This window comes from Mauremys reevesii, linkage group 24 (assembly GCF_016161935.1).
Source record: "Mauremys reevesii isolate NIE-2019 linkage group 24, ASM1616193v1, whole genome shotgun sequence".
NCBI lineage: Eukaryota > Metazoa > Chordata > Testudines > Geoemydidae > Mauremys > Mauremys reevesii.
Window position 1 is genome coordinate 21,257,636 of NC_052646.1, and position 13,668 is coordinate 21,271,303.

A 13,668-nucleotide genomic window follows, 5' to 3' on the forward strand; every position below is an offset into this window, starting at 1 on the left:
CGTGGGTGTACGTGTGTCTGTGCCAGGAGCCCTGTCGCACGCGGGTGTACGTGTGTCTGTGCCAGGAGCCCTGTCGCACGCGGTGTACGTGTGTCTGTGCCAGGAGCCCTGTCGCACGCGGGTGTACGTGTGTCTGTGCCAGGAGCCCTGTCGCACGCGGTGTACGTGTGTCTGTGCCAGGAGCCCTGTCGCACGCGGGTGTACGTGTGTCTGTGCCAGGAGCCCTGTCGCACGAGGGTGTACGTGTGTCTGTGCCAGGAGCCCTGTCGCACGAGGGTGTACGTGTGTCTGTGCTGCAGGCCCTGTCGCACGCTGGGCGTGCCTGTGGCCGTGCCTGGAGCCCTGTCGCACGCGGGTGTTTTCCTCACCCCTCGCCTCCCCTGCAATTTCCTCCCAGCTGCTTCCTGCTGCCCGCGTTCCCCCTGCCCCCCCTTCGCTCTCTCCTCCGGGGGGTGGGGGGTGGGAACTCCCCCCTGCTCTGCCCCTCCCCCGTCACACCCCTCCCCGACCCGCCGGGCCCCACGCTGCCGGGGCCCAAGCAGCCAAGCTCCCCCAGCCATGGTGAACCCCGACAGGTGGATGCCAGGTAGGGGGTGGGGATAGGAGCAGGGGGCAGGGCTGGGAGGAGCCGGGGGGTTGGGTCAGTTCCCCCTGCCTGGGCTCCGTTCATGGGGTGGGGGCTCCCGGCAGGGGGTGCTGTGGGGAGCAGGGCAGGGCTGGTTGTGGGGTGGGGGTGCTGGGGGTGGGGAGGCTGGCCATGGGGTGGGAGGCACAGGCCGTGGGGCACTGGCTGGGGGGGGCACTGGCCATGGGGGCTGGCTGGGGGGGTGCCGGCTGTGCAGTGGGGGTGCTGGCTATGGGGCGCTGGCTGGGTGGGCCACTGGCGATGGGGGTACTTGCTATGGGGTGGGGCACTGGCTGTGGGGCACTGGCCGTGGGGCTGACCTGTGGAGTGGAGGCCCTGCCCGTGGGGTGAGGGTGCTGGCCGTGGGGCTGACCCATGGGGTGGGGTGCTGGCTGTGGGGGCTGGGCAGTGGGGTGGGGTCCCTGCCCGTGGGGTGAGGTGCTGGCCATGGGAGGCTGGCCGTGGGGTGGGGTGCTGGCCGTGGGGCTGACCCGTGGGGTGGGGTGCTGGCCGTGGGGGCTTGGCAGTGGGGTGGGGTGCTGGCCGTGGGGTGGGGGGCTGGCCGTGGGGTGGGGTGCTGGCCGTGGGGCTGGCCGTGGGGTGCTGGCCGTGGGGCTGGGCAGTGGGGTGGGGGGGCTGGCCGTGGGGCGGGGGCCCTGCCTGTGGGGTGGGGGTGCTGGCCGTGGGGCGGGGGGCCGGCAGTGGGGTGGGGGGGCTGGCCGGGGGGCGGGGGCCCTGCCGGTGGGGTGGGGGTGCTGGCCGTGGGGCGGGGGGCCAGCCGTGGGTATTTTTAGCCTGGGTTTCAGTAAATCTGAGGCTTTTTTAAACCGGCTAAAAATGCGAAAGGGAAACAAATAGGAGAAGTGAAAGTGCCGGGGCTTGGCGGCCCCGCTGGCCTGGGGCCTTCGCACCCAGCAGGGCCCAGCCCCCAGCCCAGGGCCACAGGGGCAGACAGGCCTGTGGGGGGGCGCAGGCCGGGAGGGGCTGGCTGGGGCGCAGGCCGGGCCTGGCGTCCAAAGGCTGAAATGGGGCCGGGCTGGGGATCCTCGCCCCAGGGAGTGGAGGACGCTGACGGGGCCCAGAGAGCGAGACGCGGGGGCGGGGGCAGAGGCCGTCACAGCTCGGGAACGTCAGGCCACGGCCTGTGGGACAGGCCCCCGGTGTACCCACCCCGGCCTACCCAGCCCCCAGTGAACCCAGCCCCCGCCTACCCAGCCCCGCCCCCCCCCCCCCAGCCTACCCAGCCCCCGCCTACCCCAGCCCCCAGTGTACCCCCAGCCCCCAGTGTACCCAGCCCCCACCTACCCCAGCCCCCGGTGTACCCCACCCCCAGCCTACCCCAGCCCCTGGCGCACCCCACCCCCAGCATACCCTGCCCCGTGTACTCAGCCCCACCTACCCAGCCCCGGTACCCCACCCCGGCCGACCCCACCCCCCCGGTGTACCCAGCCCCCCGGCCTACCCAGCCCCCCTGGCGTACCCCCCCCCCCAGCATACCCTGCCCCCCCGGCCTACCCTGCCCCTGGTGTACCCCGCCCCCCGGCCTACCCAGCCCCGGCCTACCCCACCCCGGCATACCCAGCCCCCGGCGTACCCCGCCCCCCGGCCTACCCCAGCCCAGCCTACCCCACCCCAGCGTACCCCACCCCCAGCACCTGGACACAGCCCAGCCCCCAGCCTGCCCCGTCCCCCCATCCCCAGGATCCCCAGCACGGAGCCTGCCCCCGCCCCCCGCCCGCCTGTTTCGGGGTTTGTGCCGGTGACTCAGTCTCTCATGCAAATGAGGCAGCAGGCGGCTCCTGGCGGCCCCGGGCTCCGGGCCCACTTGGTCCCGGGGGCGCAGAGCCAGCCAAGCAGGCAGGAGCTGGGGGGCAGGGACCCCCTGGGGCTGGCCGGAGGGTGAGCAGGCGGCGTGGACAGGCAGGGGTTAAACTCTCACCCCGCAGGTAATTCCTGGGGGGTAGATTGGGGTGGGGAGCAGGGCTGGGCAGGGGGGAGTTGGCTGGGTTGTGGGTCGGCGAGGGCGGGGCTGGGGAGGGACTCTGATGGGGGGGTGAGGCTTCAGGAGGGGGGAGCCCCAGCCTGAGAGCACTGAGAGGGGGAGGGGAAAGGGCCCATGTCCCATCCCCCCCCCCCCCCGGGGGCTGGATCAGGGCCAGTTCTGAGCCCCACCTGGCTGGCCCCCCATCCTGCCCCCCACCTGGACACAGTCACTGTGCAGCCAACAGGGTCACAGAGGGGGGCGGACCGGGAGCCAGGACTCCTGGGTTCTCTCCTGGCTCTGGGAGGCGAGTGGGGCCTAGTGGGTAGAGCGGGGAGGGGGCGGGGGGAGCCAGGATGCCTGGGTCCCAGGCCCGGTTAATCATCGCTCCCCGTCTCTCTCTCTAGAAATAAGAATGTCTAAGCCACTGGAGCTGGAGAAGGCACGAGTGGAGCCACATGGGGAGCACACAGGTACCCCCGAAACCTGGGGGATGCCCCACCGCCCACCAGTCTGTCCCCCCAGCGGAGCCGGCGAAGGGGGTCGGGAACGAGGACCGTAGCAGGCCCTGTGGGTGCCCTGGTTTGGGGGGGCAGGGCCCTGGGATGGGGGGGTTGTGAGGGTTTGATCCCGCTGGGGGAGGCCAGAGACGAAGGTTCATTTTCCCTCTTGTTCCAGACACAGAACGAAACGGTCCCGACACAAACCACCAGGTGAGTGAGGGGGGGGACTCAGGGGGGCCGAGGGAGAGCCCGGTGTGGGGAGCGTGGCAGGGTCCAGAGAGGTGTGGGGGCTGGGGAGGGCAGGAGGGGGAGCAGTGGGGCTGGGGATCACGGTGTGGGAGCGCACTGGGGTCGTGGGGAGCACGGTGCAGGTGGGGGGAGCAGTGGGGCTGGGGGATCATGGTGTGGGGAGCGCACTGGGGTCGTGGGGAGCACAGTGCAGGTGGGGGGAGCAGTGGGGCTGGGGGTTCACGGTGTGGGGAGTGCACTGGGGTCGTGGGGAGCACGGTGCAGGTGGGGAGCACAGTGGGGTTGGGGATTGGGGGCACAGGAGGGTCCCCATCCCCCCACTGACTCGGGGTCCCCCCATCTGTTGCAGACCCAGCAGAGCAAACCAGCCCCGTTCTCCCCGGCCCCCACCGGCCCCAGCCCCAAGGTACGAACCGTGCCTGGGGGCTGTACCTCGCTGGGGGCCGTGCCTTGGGGCTGTGCCTTGCTAGGGGGCTGCGGGGGAGCCGTGCCTGGGGGGGACCATGCCTGGTTCCCAGGGGTTTCCACCCCCCCCCGTTCCGGTTTTCGCTCGGTTGGCGGGTTGCGGGCGGTGACTCAGGGGTGGGGTGGGGAAATCCAGGGCCCCGGGGCGGCAGCAAAACAGGAAGTGGCTCAGCGGGCGGGGGGGGGGGACGGGAGAGCGCGTGAGCGAGCGCCCCCCCCCACCAGCCCCCCCTCCGCAAGCTGGGGAGCTGAACCCCCCCGGGAACATTGTCAGGGAACCCTGGTCCTGTCCCCCCTCGCAGCTCCCCAGCTCTGCCCCCCCATATGGCCCCCCATGCCGGCGGGGCCGGGGGAGGATCTCCCGCCCAGCTCCTCCGAGGTTCCGAGGGGGGGGGGAGTCTGGCTCCGTCGGGGGAGGGAGAGATCAGCGTGAGAATGGCCCAGGCTGGCCCGGGGCCAAAAGCCTCCCCCCCCCCGCCAGGCTCCCCTCTGACCCCCGACTTCTGAGCCCCCCGACTTCTGAGCCCCCTGCCAGGCCCCCCTCTGACCCCCGACTTCTGAGCCCCCCGACTTCTGAGCCCCGCCAGGCCCCTCTGACCCCGACCCCCGACTTCTGAGCCCCCGCCAGGCCCCTCTGACCCCTGACCCCAACTTCTGAGCCCCCACCAGGCCTCCCTGTAACCCCTGAGCCCCACCAGCCCCCAATTGTGACCCTTGACCCCCTGCCAATGCCCCGCTCTGCCCCCCTGACCCGTCTCTCCTCTCCCCCAGATCAAGGCCGAGGACCCCCCGGCCCTGCCTCCAGCTCCAGCACCGGCCCCCCCGGCCCAGCAGCCGCACCTGCCCCAGGCCCAGCTCATGTTAGCCGGCAGCCAGCTGGCCGGGGTGAGTGGGGGCCCCCGGTGGCGAGGGGGGTGGGGGCCCTGGGGTGGGGGCAGGAAACAGCACGGGGCCTTTCCCCTGCAGGGGGCGCTGGCTCCCATCTGGCCCCAGCGTGGGCTGAGGGGGGGTCCCCGGCTGGTGCCCTCGCGCTAACAGGGGTGGGGGCTGCTTTGCCGCTCGCTGGCGCTTCCGGGGGGGACGCGCTGGGACTAACCTGCTGCTTCCCCTCTCTGTCCCCCTCCCCCGCCCGTGCCCCCTGCGCCCCGGCTTGCCTGGCCCCCAGCTGACGGCCCTGATGCCTGCCCAGCAGCAGCTCCTCCTGCAGCAGGCGCAGGCGCAGCTTCTGGCGGCGGCCGTGCAGCAATCCAACGCAGCCGCTGCAGCCACCGCCGGCAGCCAGCCGCCGGGGGGCGAGGCGCCCCAGAGCCAGCCGCAAACGCCCCAGCTGGCTCTGTCGCAGCCCATCCAGCTCACCGCGCAGGTAAGGGACGCCCCCCCGGGCGCCGCTGCAGCACTCTGGGCACGGCGGGGGGGTCACTGCATCACTCTAGGCACGGCGGGGGGGTCACTGCATCGCCGTGGGCACGGCGGGGGGTCACTGCATCGCACTGGGCCCTGTGGGGGGAGATCGCTGCATCGCTGTGGGCATGGCGCGGGGGTCGCTGCATCGCACTGGGCGCTGCAGGGGTCACTGCATTGCTCTGGGCATGGTGGGGGGTCACTGCTTCACACTGGGCACAGCGGGGGGTCACTGCATCACTCTGGGCATGGCGGGGGGGTCACTGCATCACTCTAGGCACGGTGGGGGGGTCACTGCATCACACTGGGCACTGCAGGGGTCACTGCATTGCTCTGGGCACGGCAGAGGGGTCACTGCATCACACTGGGCACTGCAGGGGTCACTGCATTACTCTGGGCACGGCAGAGGGGTCACTGCATCGCACTGGGCACGGCGGGGGGGGTCACTGCATTGCAGTGGGCACGGCGGGGGTCGCTACATCGCACTGAGCACTGAGGGGGCGTCACTGCATCACACTGGGCCCTGTGGGGGGAGATCGCTGAATCGCTCTGGGCATGGCGCGGGGGTCGCTGCATCGCACTGAGCACTGTGGGGGGGTCACTGCAGCACTCTGGGCATGGTGTGGGGGGGTCACTGCTTCACACTGGGCATTGCAAGGGTCACTGCGTCGCTCTGGGCACGGTGGGGAGGTCACTGCATCATGCTGGACACTGCGGGGGGGTCACTGCATTGCTCTGGGCATGGCAGGGGGTCACTGCATCACACTGGGCACTGCGGGGGTCACTGAATCACACTGGGCATGATGGGGGTTGCTGAATTGCACTGGGCACCATCGGGCATCACTTCATTGGGTCTGGCATTGCTGGCTGTCACTGCATTGCGCTGGCCACTGCAGGGGGGTAACTGCATTGCAACGGGCACCACAGGGCGTCACTTCACTGGGCTTGGCATTGTAGGTGGCCACTGCATCCTGCTGGGCACTGCATGGGGTGTCACTGCACTGCTCCGGCACTGCGGGGGCGGGGACTGCACTGCACCGGGCACTGCGGGGATGTGTGTGTCACTGCGTCTCGCTGCGCACCATAGCTGGGGAGAGCCGTCACTTGCCGTGCACCGGGGCCGCTAAGGCTCTGAGCCCCACACGGCGCCAGGCCCAGCCCCCCATCTCCCCCCGACCCTCTTTCTGTCCCCCAGGACATCCAGCAGCTCCTGCAGCTCCAGCAGCTGGTGCTTGTCCCTGGCCACCACCTCCAGCCGCCCGCCCAGTTCCTGCTGCCACAGGCCCAGCAAGGACAGCAAGGTACAGCCCTGGCAGCGCCCTGCCCCCCCCGGCGCCCTGCCCCCGGCTCCCCCCAGCGCCCTGCCTCCCAGCGCCCTGCCCCCGGCTCCCCCCAGCGCCCTGCCCCCGGCTCCCCCCAGCGCCCTGCCCCCAGGGCCCTCCCCCCAGCTCCTCCCCAGCGCCCTGCCCCCAGCGCCCCCCAGCGCCCTGCCTCCCAGCGCCCCAGCGCCTGCCCCCGGCGCCCTCCCGCGCCCCCAGCGCCCTGCCCCGCTCCCAGCCCCAGCCCTGCCCCAGCGCCCTCCCCCGGCGCCCTGCCCCAGCGCCTCCCAGCGCCCTGCCCCCAGCGCTCCCTGCCCCCCCAGCTCCCCTCCCAGCGCCCTGCCCCCAGCTCCTCCCCAGCGCCCTGCCCCCAGCGCCCTCCCCCAGCTCCAGCCCCAGCCCCCAGCTCCCTGCCCCCCCAGCGCCTCTGCCCCCAGCCAGCCTCTCCACCAGCCCCCAGCCCCAGCCCCCAGCTCCTCCCCAGCCCCCCAGCGCCCTGCCCCCCAGCCGGCCTCTCCCCACCAGGCACTCCAGCATTCGGCCAGGGAGCCCTCTAGCATTGGCTCCCATGCACCACCCCCGAGGGGCGGCATCTCTGCCCAGGTGAGGGTCCCTGTATGCCCAGACCCCCAGAGGCAGGCCGTGAGGGGTCTCGGTATAACCCGTCCTGCCCCCCCCACCCCCCAGAGGCAGGCGCGTCGCGGGGGCTGGGCGCCCGGGCGAGGGGTCTCGGTATAACCCGTCCTGCCCCCCCCCCAGAGGCAGGCGCGTCGCGGGGGCTGGGCGCCCGGGCGAGGGGTCTCGGTATAACCCGTCCTGCCCCCCCCCCAGAGGCAGGCGCATCGCGGGGGCTGGGCGCCCGGGCGAGGGGTCTCGGTATAACCCGTCCTGCCCCCCCCCCAGAGGCAGGCGCATCGCGGGGGCTGGGCGCCCGGGCGAGGGGTCTCGGTATAACCCGTCCTGCCCCCCCCAGAGGCAGGTGCATCGCGGGGGCTGGGCGCCCGGGCGAGGGGTCTCGGTATAACCCGTCCTGCCCCCCCCCAGAGGCAGACGCATCGCGGGGGCTGGGCTCACTCTCTCCTCTCCTGCAGGGCTGCTCCCGACACCAAATCTCTTTCAGCTACCTCAGCAAAGCCCGGGGGGGCTCCTGCCAGCCCCCCCCCGCGCCGGGCTGCCTGCTCAGGTGAGCCAGCCGGGGGCTCAGAGGGGTCGGTATCCACCTCCCCTCCGTCCGTCCCCCCCCCGTCCGTCCGTCTGTCCCTCCGTCCCCACCCCGTCCGTCTGTCTGTCTGTCCCCCCATTGCTCTGTCTGTCCCTCCGTCCCCCCACCCCCACCCCGTCCGTCTGTCTGTCTGTCCCCACTGCTCTGTCTGTCCCTCCGTCCCCCACCCCGTCCGTCTGTCTGTCTGTCTGTCCCCCATTGCTCTGTCTGTCCCTCCATCCCCCACCCCCGTCCGTCTGTCTGTCTGTCCCCACTGCTCTGTCTGTCCCTCCGTCCCCCACCCCCACCCCGGTCCGTCTGTCTGTCTGTCCCCCCATTGCTCTGTCTGTCCGTCTGTCCCTCCGTCCCCCACTCCCACCCCGTCCGTCTGTCTGTCTGTCCCCCCCATTGCTCTGTCCGTCCGTCTGTCCCTCCGTCCCCCCACCCCGTCCGTCTGTCTGTCTGTCCCCCATTGCTCTGTCTGTCCCTCCGTCCCCCCCCCCCCCGTCCATCTGTCTGTCTGTCCCCCCATTGCTCTGTCTGTCCCTCCGTCCCCCCACCCCGTCCGTCTGTCTGTCTGTCTGTCCCCCCATTGCTCTGTCTGTCCCTCCGTCCCCCATCCCGTCCGTCTGTCTGTCTGTCCCCCATTGCTCTGTCTGTCCCTCCGTCCCCCACCCCACCCCGTCCGTCTGTCTCTCCGTCCGTCCCCACCCCATCGCTCTGCTGGCCATGCCCCCCATTACCATCCATCCGTCTGTCTGTCCATCCAGCCCTGCCACACCTCCAACTGTTTGTCCATCTCGCCCGGCTCTGGGCCCGACCCTGGGGGACCCCTTCCCTGCGCCGCCCCCTGGGGTCACTCTCCCTGGGGCCGGGAGCCCCCTGCAGGGGGGGACACTGGGGGGGACCCCGCCCCCGAGGCTGCAGTGACCCGGGTGGGTTCTTGGGGGTCCGGGCGCCCTGAGTGACCCTGGAGAAGGGAAATTACAGCACAGTCCAGCTGGGGCGGCCCCGACCCCCCGTGAGACCCCGCTTCCAGCCCCCCTATCAGCCCCCCCAGCCCTTCGTCCCCCAGCTGCTCACCCCGCCCGGCGTCCTGCGGAGTGTCCGGGCCGTTGTCTTCTGGGCCAGACCCCGCCCCCCGGCACCCCCAGGGACAGCCCTGCCTCACTAGGACCTCAGAGACCTCTAGCCCCAGGCATCCGTCTCCGGGTCTGTGCAGAGAACCCCCCCCCCCACGCCGAGTAACCAGGCACCACGTGGGGAAACTGAGGCACACACAGTCGTCACCCAAAATATTATGCAAAATTCCCACTTCATCACCCTCCCCAACTTGTCCGTCCATCCATCACCCCCACCCCACCCATCTGTCTGTCCGTCATCCCCCCATCCAGCAGGGGGCACAAGGTCTGTGCTGGCGCTTGGGGTGCATGGATCCCCCAGTGACCCCCTGTCCCCCCCAGCCAGTGACTCGGCCGGGCCTCCCCGAGTCCCACCTCGCGCACCCCCAGCCCCCGAAATGCCTGGAGCCGCCGGCGCACCCCGAGGAGCCCAGCGACCTGGAGGAACTGGAGCAGTTCGCCCGCACCTTCAAACAGCGACGCATCAAGCTGGGCTTCACGCAGGTACTGCCGGGGGAGGGGCAGCCAGGACTCCTGGGTCCTCGCCTGGCTCTGGGACAGGGGCCTAGTGGTTAGAGTGGGGGTACTGGGAGCCAGGACTCCTGGGTTCTCTCCCTGCTCTGGGAGGGCGGTGGGGCCTAGTGGTTAAAGCAGGGGGGCTGGGAGCCAGGACTCCTGGGTTCTCTCCCTGCTCTGGGAGGGCGGTGGGGCCTGGTGGTTAGAGCAGGGGGGCTGGGAGCCAGGACTCCTGGGTTCTCTCCCTGCTCTGGGAGGGCGGTGGGCCTGGTGGTTAAAGCAGGGGTACTGGGAGCCAGGACTCCTGGGTTCTCTCCCTGCTCTGGGAGGGCGGTGGGCCTGGTGGTTAAAGCAGGGGGGCTGGGAGCCAGGACTCCTGGGTTCTCTCCCTGCTCTGGGAGGGCGGTGGGCCTGTAGTGGTCGGGGAGGGGCTGGGCGCCAGGACTCCTGGGTTCTCTCCTGCTCTGGGAGGCGGTGGGGTGTAGTGGTTGGAGCAGGGGCTGGGCGCCAGGACTCCTGGGTTCTCTCCTGCTCTGGGAGGAGTGGGGCCTGGGAGGTGTGGTGTAGTGGTTAAAGCAGGGGCTGGGTGCCAGGACTCCTGGGTTCTCTCCCTGCTCTGGGAGGGCGGTGGGGCCTGGTGGTTAGAGCAGGGGGGCTGGGAGCCAGGACTCCTGGGTTCTCTCCCTGCTCTGGGAGGGGAGTGGGGCCTGGTGGTTAGAGCAGGGGGGCTGGGAGCCAGGACTCCTGGGTTCTCTCTTGCCCTGCTGCTAACTGCGACCCCCCCGCCCCAGGGCGATGTAGGGCTGGCCATGGGGAAACTCTATGGCAACGACTTCAGCCAGACGACCATCTCCCGCTTCGAGGCCCTGAACCTCAGCTTCAAGAACATGTGCAAGCTCAAGCCACTGCTGGAGAAGTGGCTGAATGATGCCGGTGAGTTGTGGGGTGTGGGGCAGATGGGGAGGGAGGCTGGGGGGGCCAGAGGGTCACGACTGGGACTTTGTGGGTGGGCAGCACAGGGGCAGGGGTAGCAGGCAATGTGGGGACGGGGGGAGCAGGCCTTGGTCTGGGGGGCTGCTGGGGAGGGGGTCTGTGTGCCGGGTCTATGGGCTTTGGGGCCCAGGGGGTGGGTGAGGGTGGGGCTGGGAGGCAGGACTCCTGGGTTCTCTCCTGCCCCTGGGAGGGGAGTGGGGTGTAGTGGTTAGAGCAGGGAGCTGGGAGGCAGGACTCCTGGGTTCTCTCCTGCCCCTGGGAGGGGAGTGGGGTGTAGTGGTCGGGGGGAGGGGAGCTGGGCGCCAGGACTCCTGGGTTCTCTCCTGCCCCTGGGAGGGGAGTGGGGTGTAGTGGTCGGGGGGAGGGGAGTTGGGCGCCAGGACTCCTGGGTTCTCTCCTGCCCCTGGGAGGAGGTGTAGTGGTCGGGGGAGGGGAGCTGGGTGCCAGGACTCCTGGGTTCTCTCCTGCCCCGGGGAGGGGAGTGGGTGTAGTGGTCGGGGGGAGGGGAGCTGGGCGCCAGGACTCCTGGGTTCTCTCCTGCCCCTGGCAGGGGAGTGCGTTGGGTGGGTTGGGGCCGGGATGGTGGCAGCTGGGGCAGGACAGTGGGGGGCCCGAGTCAATGGTCTGTGCGCCCCCCAGAGACCATGTCGGTGGACTCGACCCTCCCCAGCCCCAACCAGCTGAGCAGCCCCAGCCTGGGCTTCGACGGGCTGCCAGGCCGGCGCCGCAAGAAACGGACCAGCATTGAGACCAACGTGCGCTTCGCCCTGGAGAAGAGCTTTCTCGCGGTGAGCCCCCGGTGCTCCCGCCGCCCCGCGAGGGACCCCACTTGTAGTGCTGGTGGGTCACTATCGCTGACGTCAGCCTCTGCCCCAGCTGACTGGTGGAGAGTTAACGGGACATGAATGTTTGTAACAAGGCTCCAGAGGCGACCCGGGGAGCCTGACTTCAGTGCCGGCCAGACGGGATGAAGCTCTGGGATTGTCAGACACAGGGATGAACACGATTTGCTGGGGAAGAGTCAGCTCAGCTCTTGGGAAGGGAAATCGCGCCTCACCAATCTGCTAGAATTCTGAGAGGGGTCAACAAACCGGTGGCCAAGGGGGAGCCAGTGGCTGTCGCGTCCGTGGGCTTTCAGAAAGCCCTGGCCAAGGGCCCTCCCCACAGGCGCTGAAGCAAGGGAAGCTGCCCGGGCTAAAAGGGCAGGTCCCTCTCATGGGGCGGGAGCTGGTTCAAAGGGAGAAATGGTCAGTTTCCAGACTGGAGAGAGGTAAATAGCAGGGACCCCCCAGGCTGGCAGCCCTTCTCGGGGGCTAGGCCCTCGGCACCGCACCCCTGAGCCCCCAGCAGCCTGGGGCCCCTCGGGGAGTCCCCTCGATCTGGGCCCCTGGGACCCCCACCCCCAGAGGGAGCCACACCCCCGATCTCTAGCTGCAGTGACTCTGCCAGCGTCACACAGGAGATTTATTGAGCGTCGGGACCAGCCCAGGCAGGTCTCAGGGCCCTCGGCCCGGCCAGTCTGAGCCCCGGGCAGCTGGGCCTGTCCCGGCCCCATGGCTCCGGCTGCTCCTTGTCCCCATCCAGCCGAGCCCCCTAAATCCCCTCCCCCACCAGCCCCTCCTCCGCCCTTTGTCTTCAGTCCCAGGTTGACAGGTTCCCGGGCCCCTCTCTCCTCAGCCCATTGGCCCCCCACTGGCCCTGAGCTGGGCTGGGTCCCCAATCTCCAGGCTGGTGTCTGGGGTCCCTGCTTCTAGGTGAGGTCACACCTGGTCCTGTGCCACACCCAGGGAAACTGAGGCACGCACAGTGTTCATGCAAACCATTGAGAAAATCCCCCACTTCGTCACACAGGGAGGTGACACATTTTGCAGACGATACAAAACTACTCAAGCTAGTTCAGTCCCAGGCAGAGTGCGAAGAGCTACAAAGGGATCTCACAGAACTGGGTGACTGGGCAACAAGATGGCAGAGGAAATTCACTGTTCATAAGTGCAAAGTGATGCACATTGGAAACATAATCTCAACTACACATATAAGATGGGGTCTAAATGAGCCGTTACCCCTCCAGAGAGACCTTGGAGCCATTGTGGAGAGTTCTCTGAAAACATCCACTCAATGGGCAGCGGCGTCAAAAATGTGAACAGGATGTTGGGCATCATTAAAAAAGGGAGAGAGAATAAGACAGAAAATATCCTGTTGCCTCTACATAAATCCATGATACGCCCACACCTTGAACGCTGCGTGCGGATGGGGCCGCCCCAGCTCAAAAAAGATCTATTGGAATTGGAAAAGGTTCAGAAAACGGCAACAAAAATGATTCGGGATATGGAACAGCTTCCGAATGAGGAGAGATTAATGAGACTGGGGCTTTTCAGCTTGGAAAAGAGACGACTCGGGGGGATATGACAGAGGTGTATAGAATCATGACTGGTGGGGAGAGAGTAAATAAGGGAGTGTTATTTACCCCTCTGTGGAACACAAGAACTAGGGGGTCACCTAATGAAATTAACAGGCAGCAGGTTTAAAACAAACAAAAGGACGTATTTCTTCACACAGTGCACAGTCAACCTGTGGAACTCCCTGCCAGAGGGTGTTGTGAAGCTGAAGACTATGACAGGGCTAGAAAAAGAACTAGAGAAGTTCCTGGAGGACGGGTCCATCAATGGCTGTTAGCCAGGCTGGGCGGGGACGGTGTCCCAAGCCTCTGCCGGAAGCTGGGAATGGGCGACAGGGGGTGGCTCACTTGATGGTTCCCTGCTCTGTTCATTCCCTCTGGGGCACCTGGCACTGGCCACGTTGGCAGACAGGACACTGGGCTAGATGGACCCTGGGTCTGACCCAGTCCGGCCGCTCTTATGTTCTTGTGTCACTGCCCCCAGAACCAGAAGCCTACCTCAGAGGAGATCCTGCTGATCGCAGAGCAGCTGAACATGGAGAAGGAGGTGATCCGTGTCTGGTTCTGCAACCGCCGCCAGAAGGAGAAACGCATCAACCCCTGCAGCAGCACCCCAATGCTGCCCACCCAGGGCAAGCCCCCTGGGTACGGCCCGCACATGGTAGGTACCAACACCCCGGTACGGCCCCCCACATGGTACGTACCGACACCCCCGGGAACAGCCCCCACATGGTACGTACCTACACCCCCGGGTACGGCCCCGCACATGGTATGTACCGACACCCCCGGTACGGCCCCCCACATGGTACGTACCGACACCCCGGGTACGGCCCCCCACATGGTACGTACCGACACCCCCGGGTACAGCCCCGCACATGGTACGTACCGACACCCCCGGT

General features: G+C 68.7%; 1 protein-coding gene across 1 annotated transcript in view; it reads left to right on the forward strand.

The window, feature by feature from the left end:
* The first annotated feature begins 504 nt into the window (after positions 1 to 504).
* The window catches only part of POU2F2 (POU class 2 homeobox 2), a 29,001-nt gene continuing 15,837 nt past the window's right edge, over positions 505 to 13,668 (forward strand). Inside the window, exons 1-12 of the mRNA XM_039513088.1 lie at positions 505 to 586; positions 3,014 to 3,079; positions 3,285 to 3,319; positions 3,708 to 3,764; positions 4,595 to 4,708; positions 4,989 to 5,186; positions 6,420 to 6,525; positions 7,635 to 7,726; positions 9,208 to 9,369; positions 10,173 to 10,314; positions 11,014 to 11,162; positions 13,254 to 13,430. Coding sequence (XP_039369022.1) covers positions 559 to 586; positions 3,014 to 3,079; positions 3,285 to 3,319; positions 3,708 to 3,764; positions 4,595 to 4,708; positions 4,989 to 5,186; positions 6,420 to 6,525; positions 7,635 to 7,726; positions 9,208 to 9,369; positions 10,173 to 10,314; positions 11,014 to 11,162; positions 13,254 to 13,430 — 1,326 coding nt within the window. The 5' untranslated portion in view covers positions 505 to 558. The remainder of the gene's footprint in view (positions 587 to 3,013; positions 3,080 to 3,284; positions 3,320 to 3,707; positions 3,765 to 4,594; positions 4,709 to 4,988; positions 5,187 to 6,419; positions 6,526 to 7,634; positions 7,727 to 9,207; positions 9,370 to 10,172; positions 10,315 to 11,013; positions 11,163 to 13,253; positions 13,431 to 13,668) is intronic.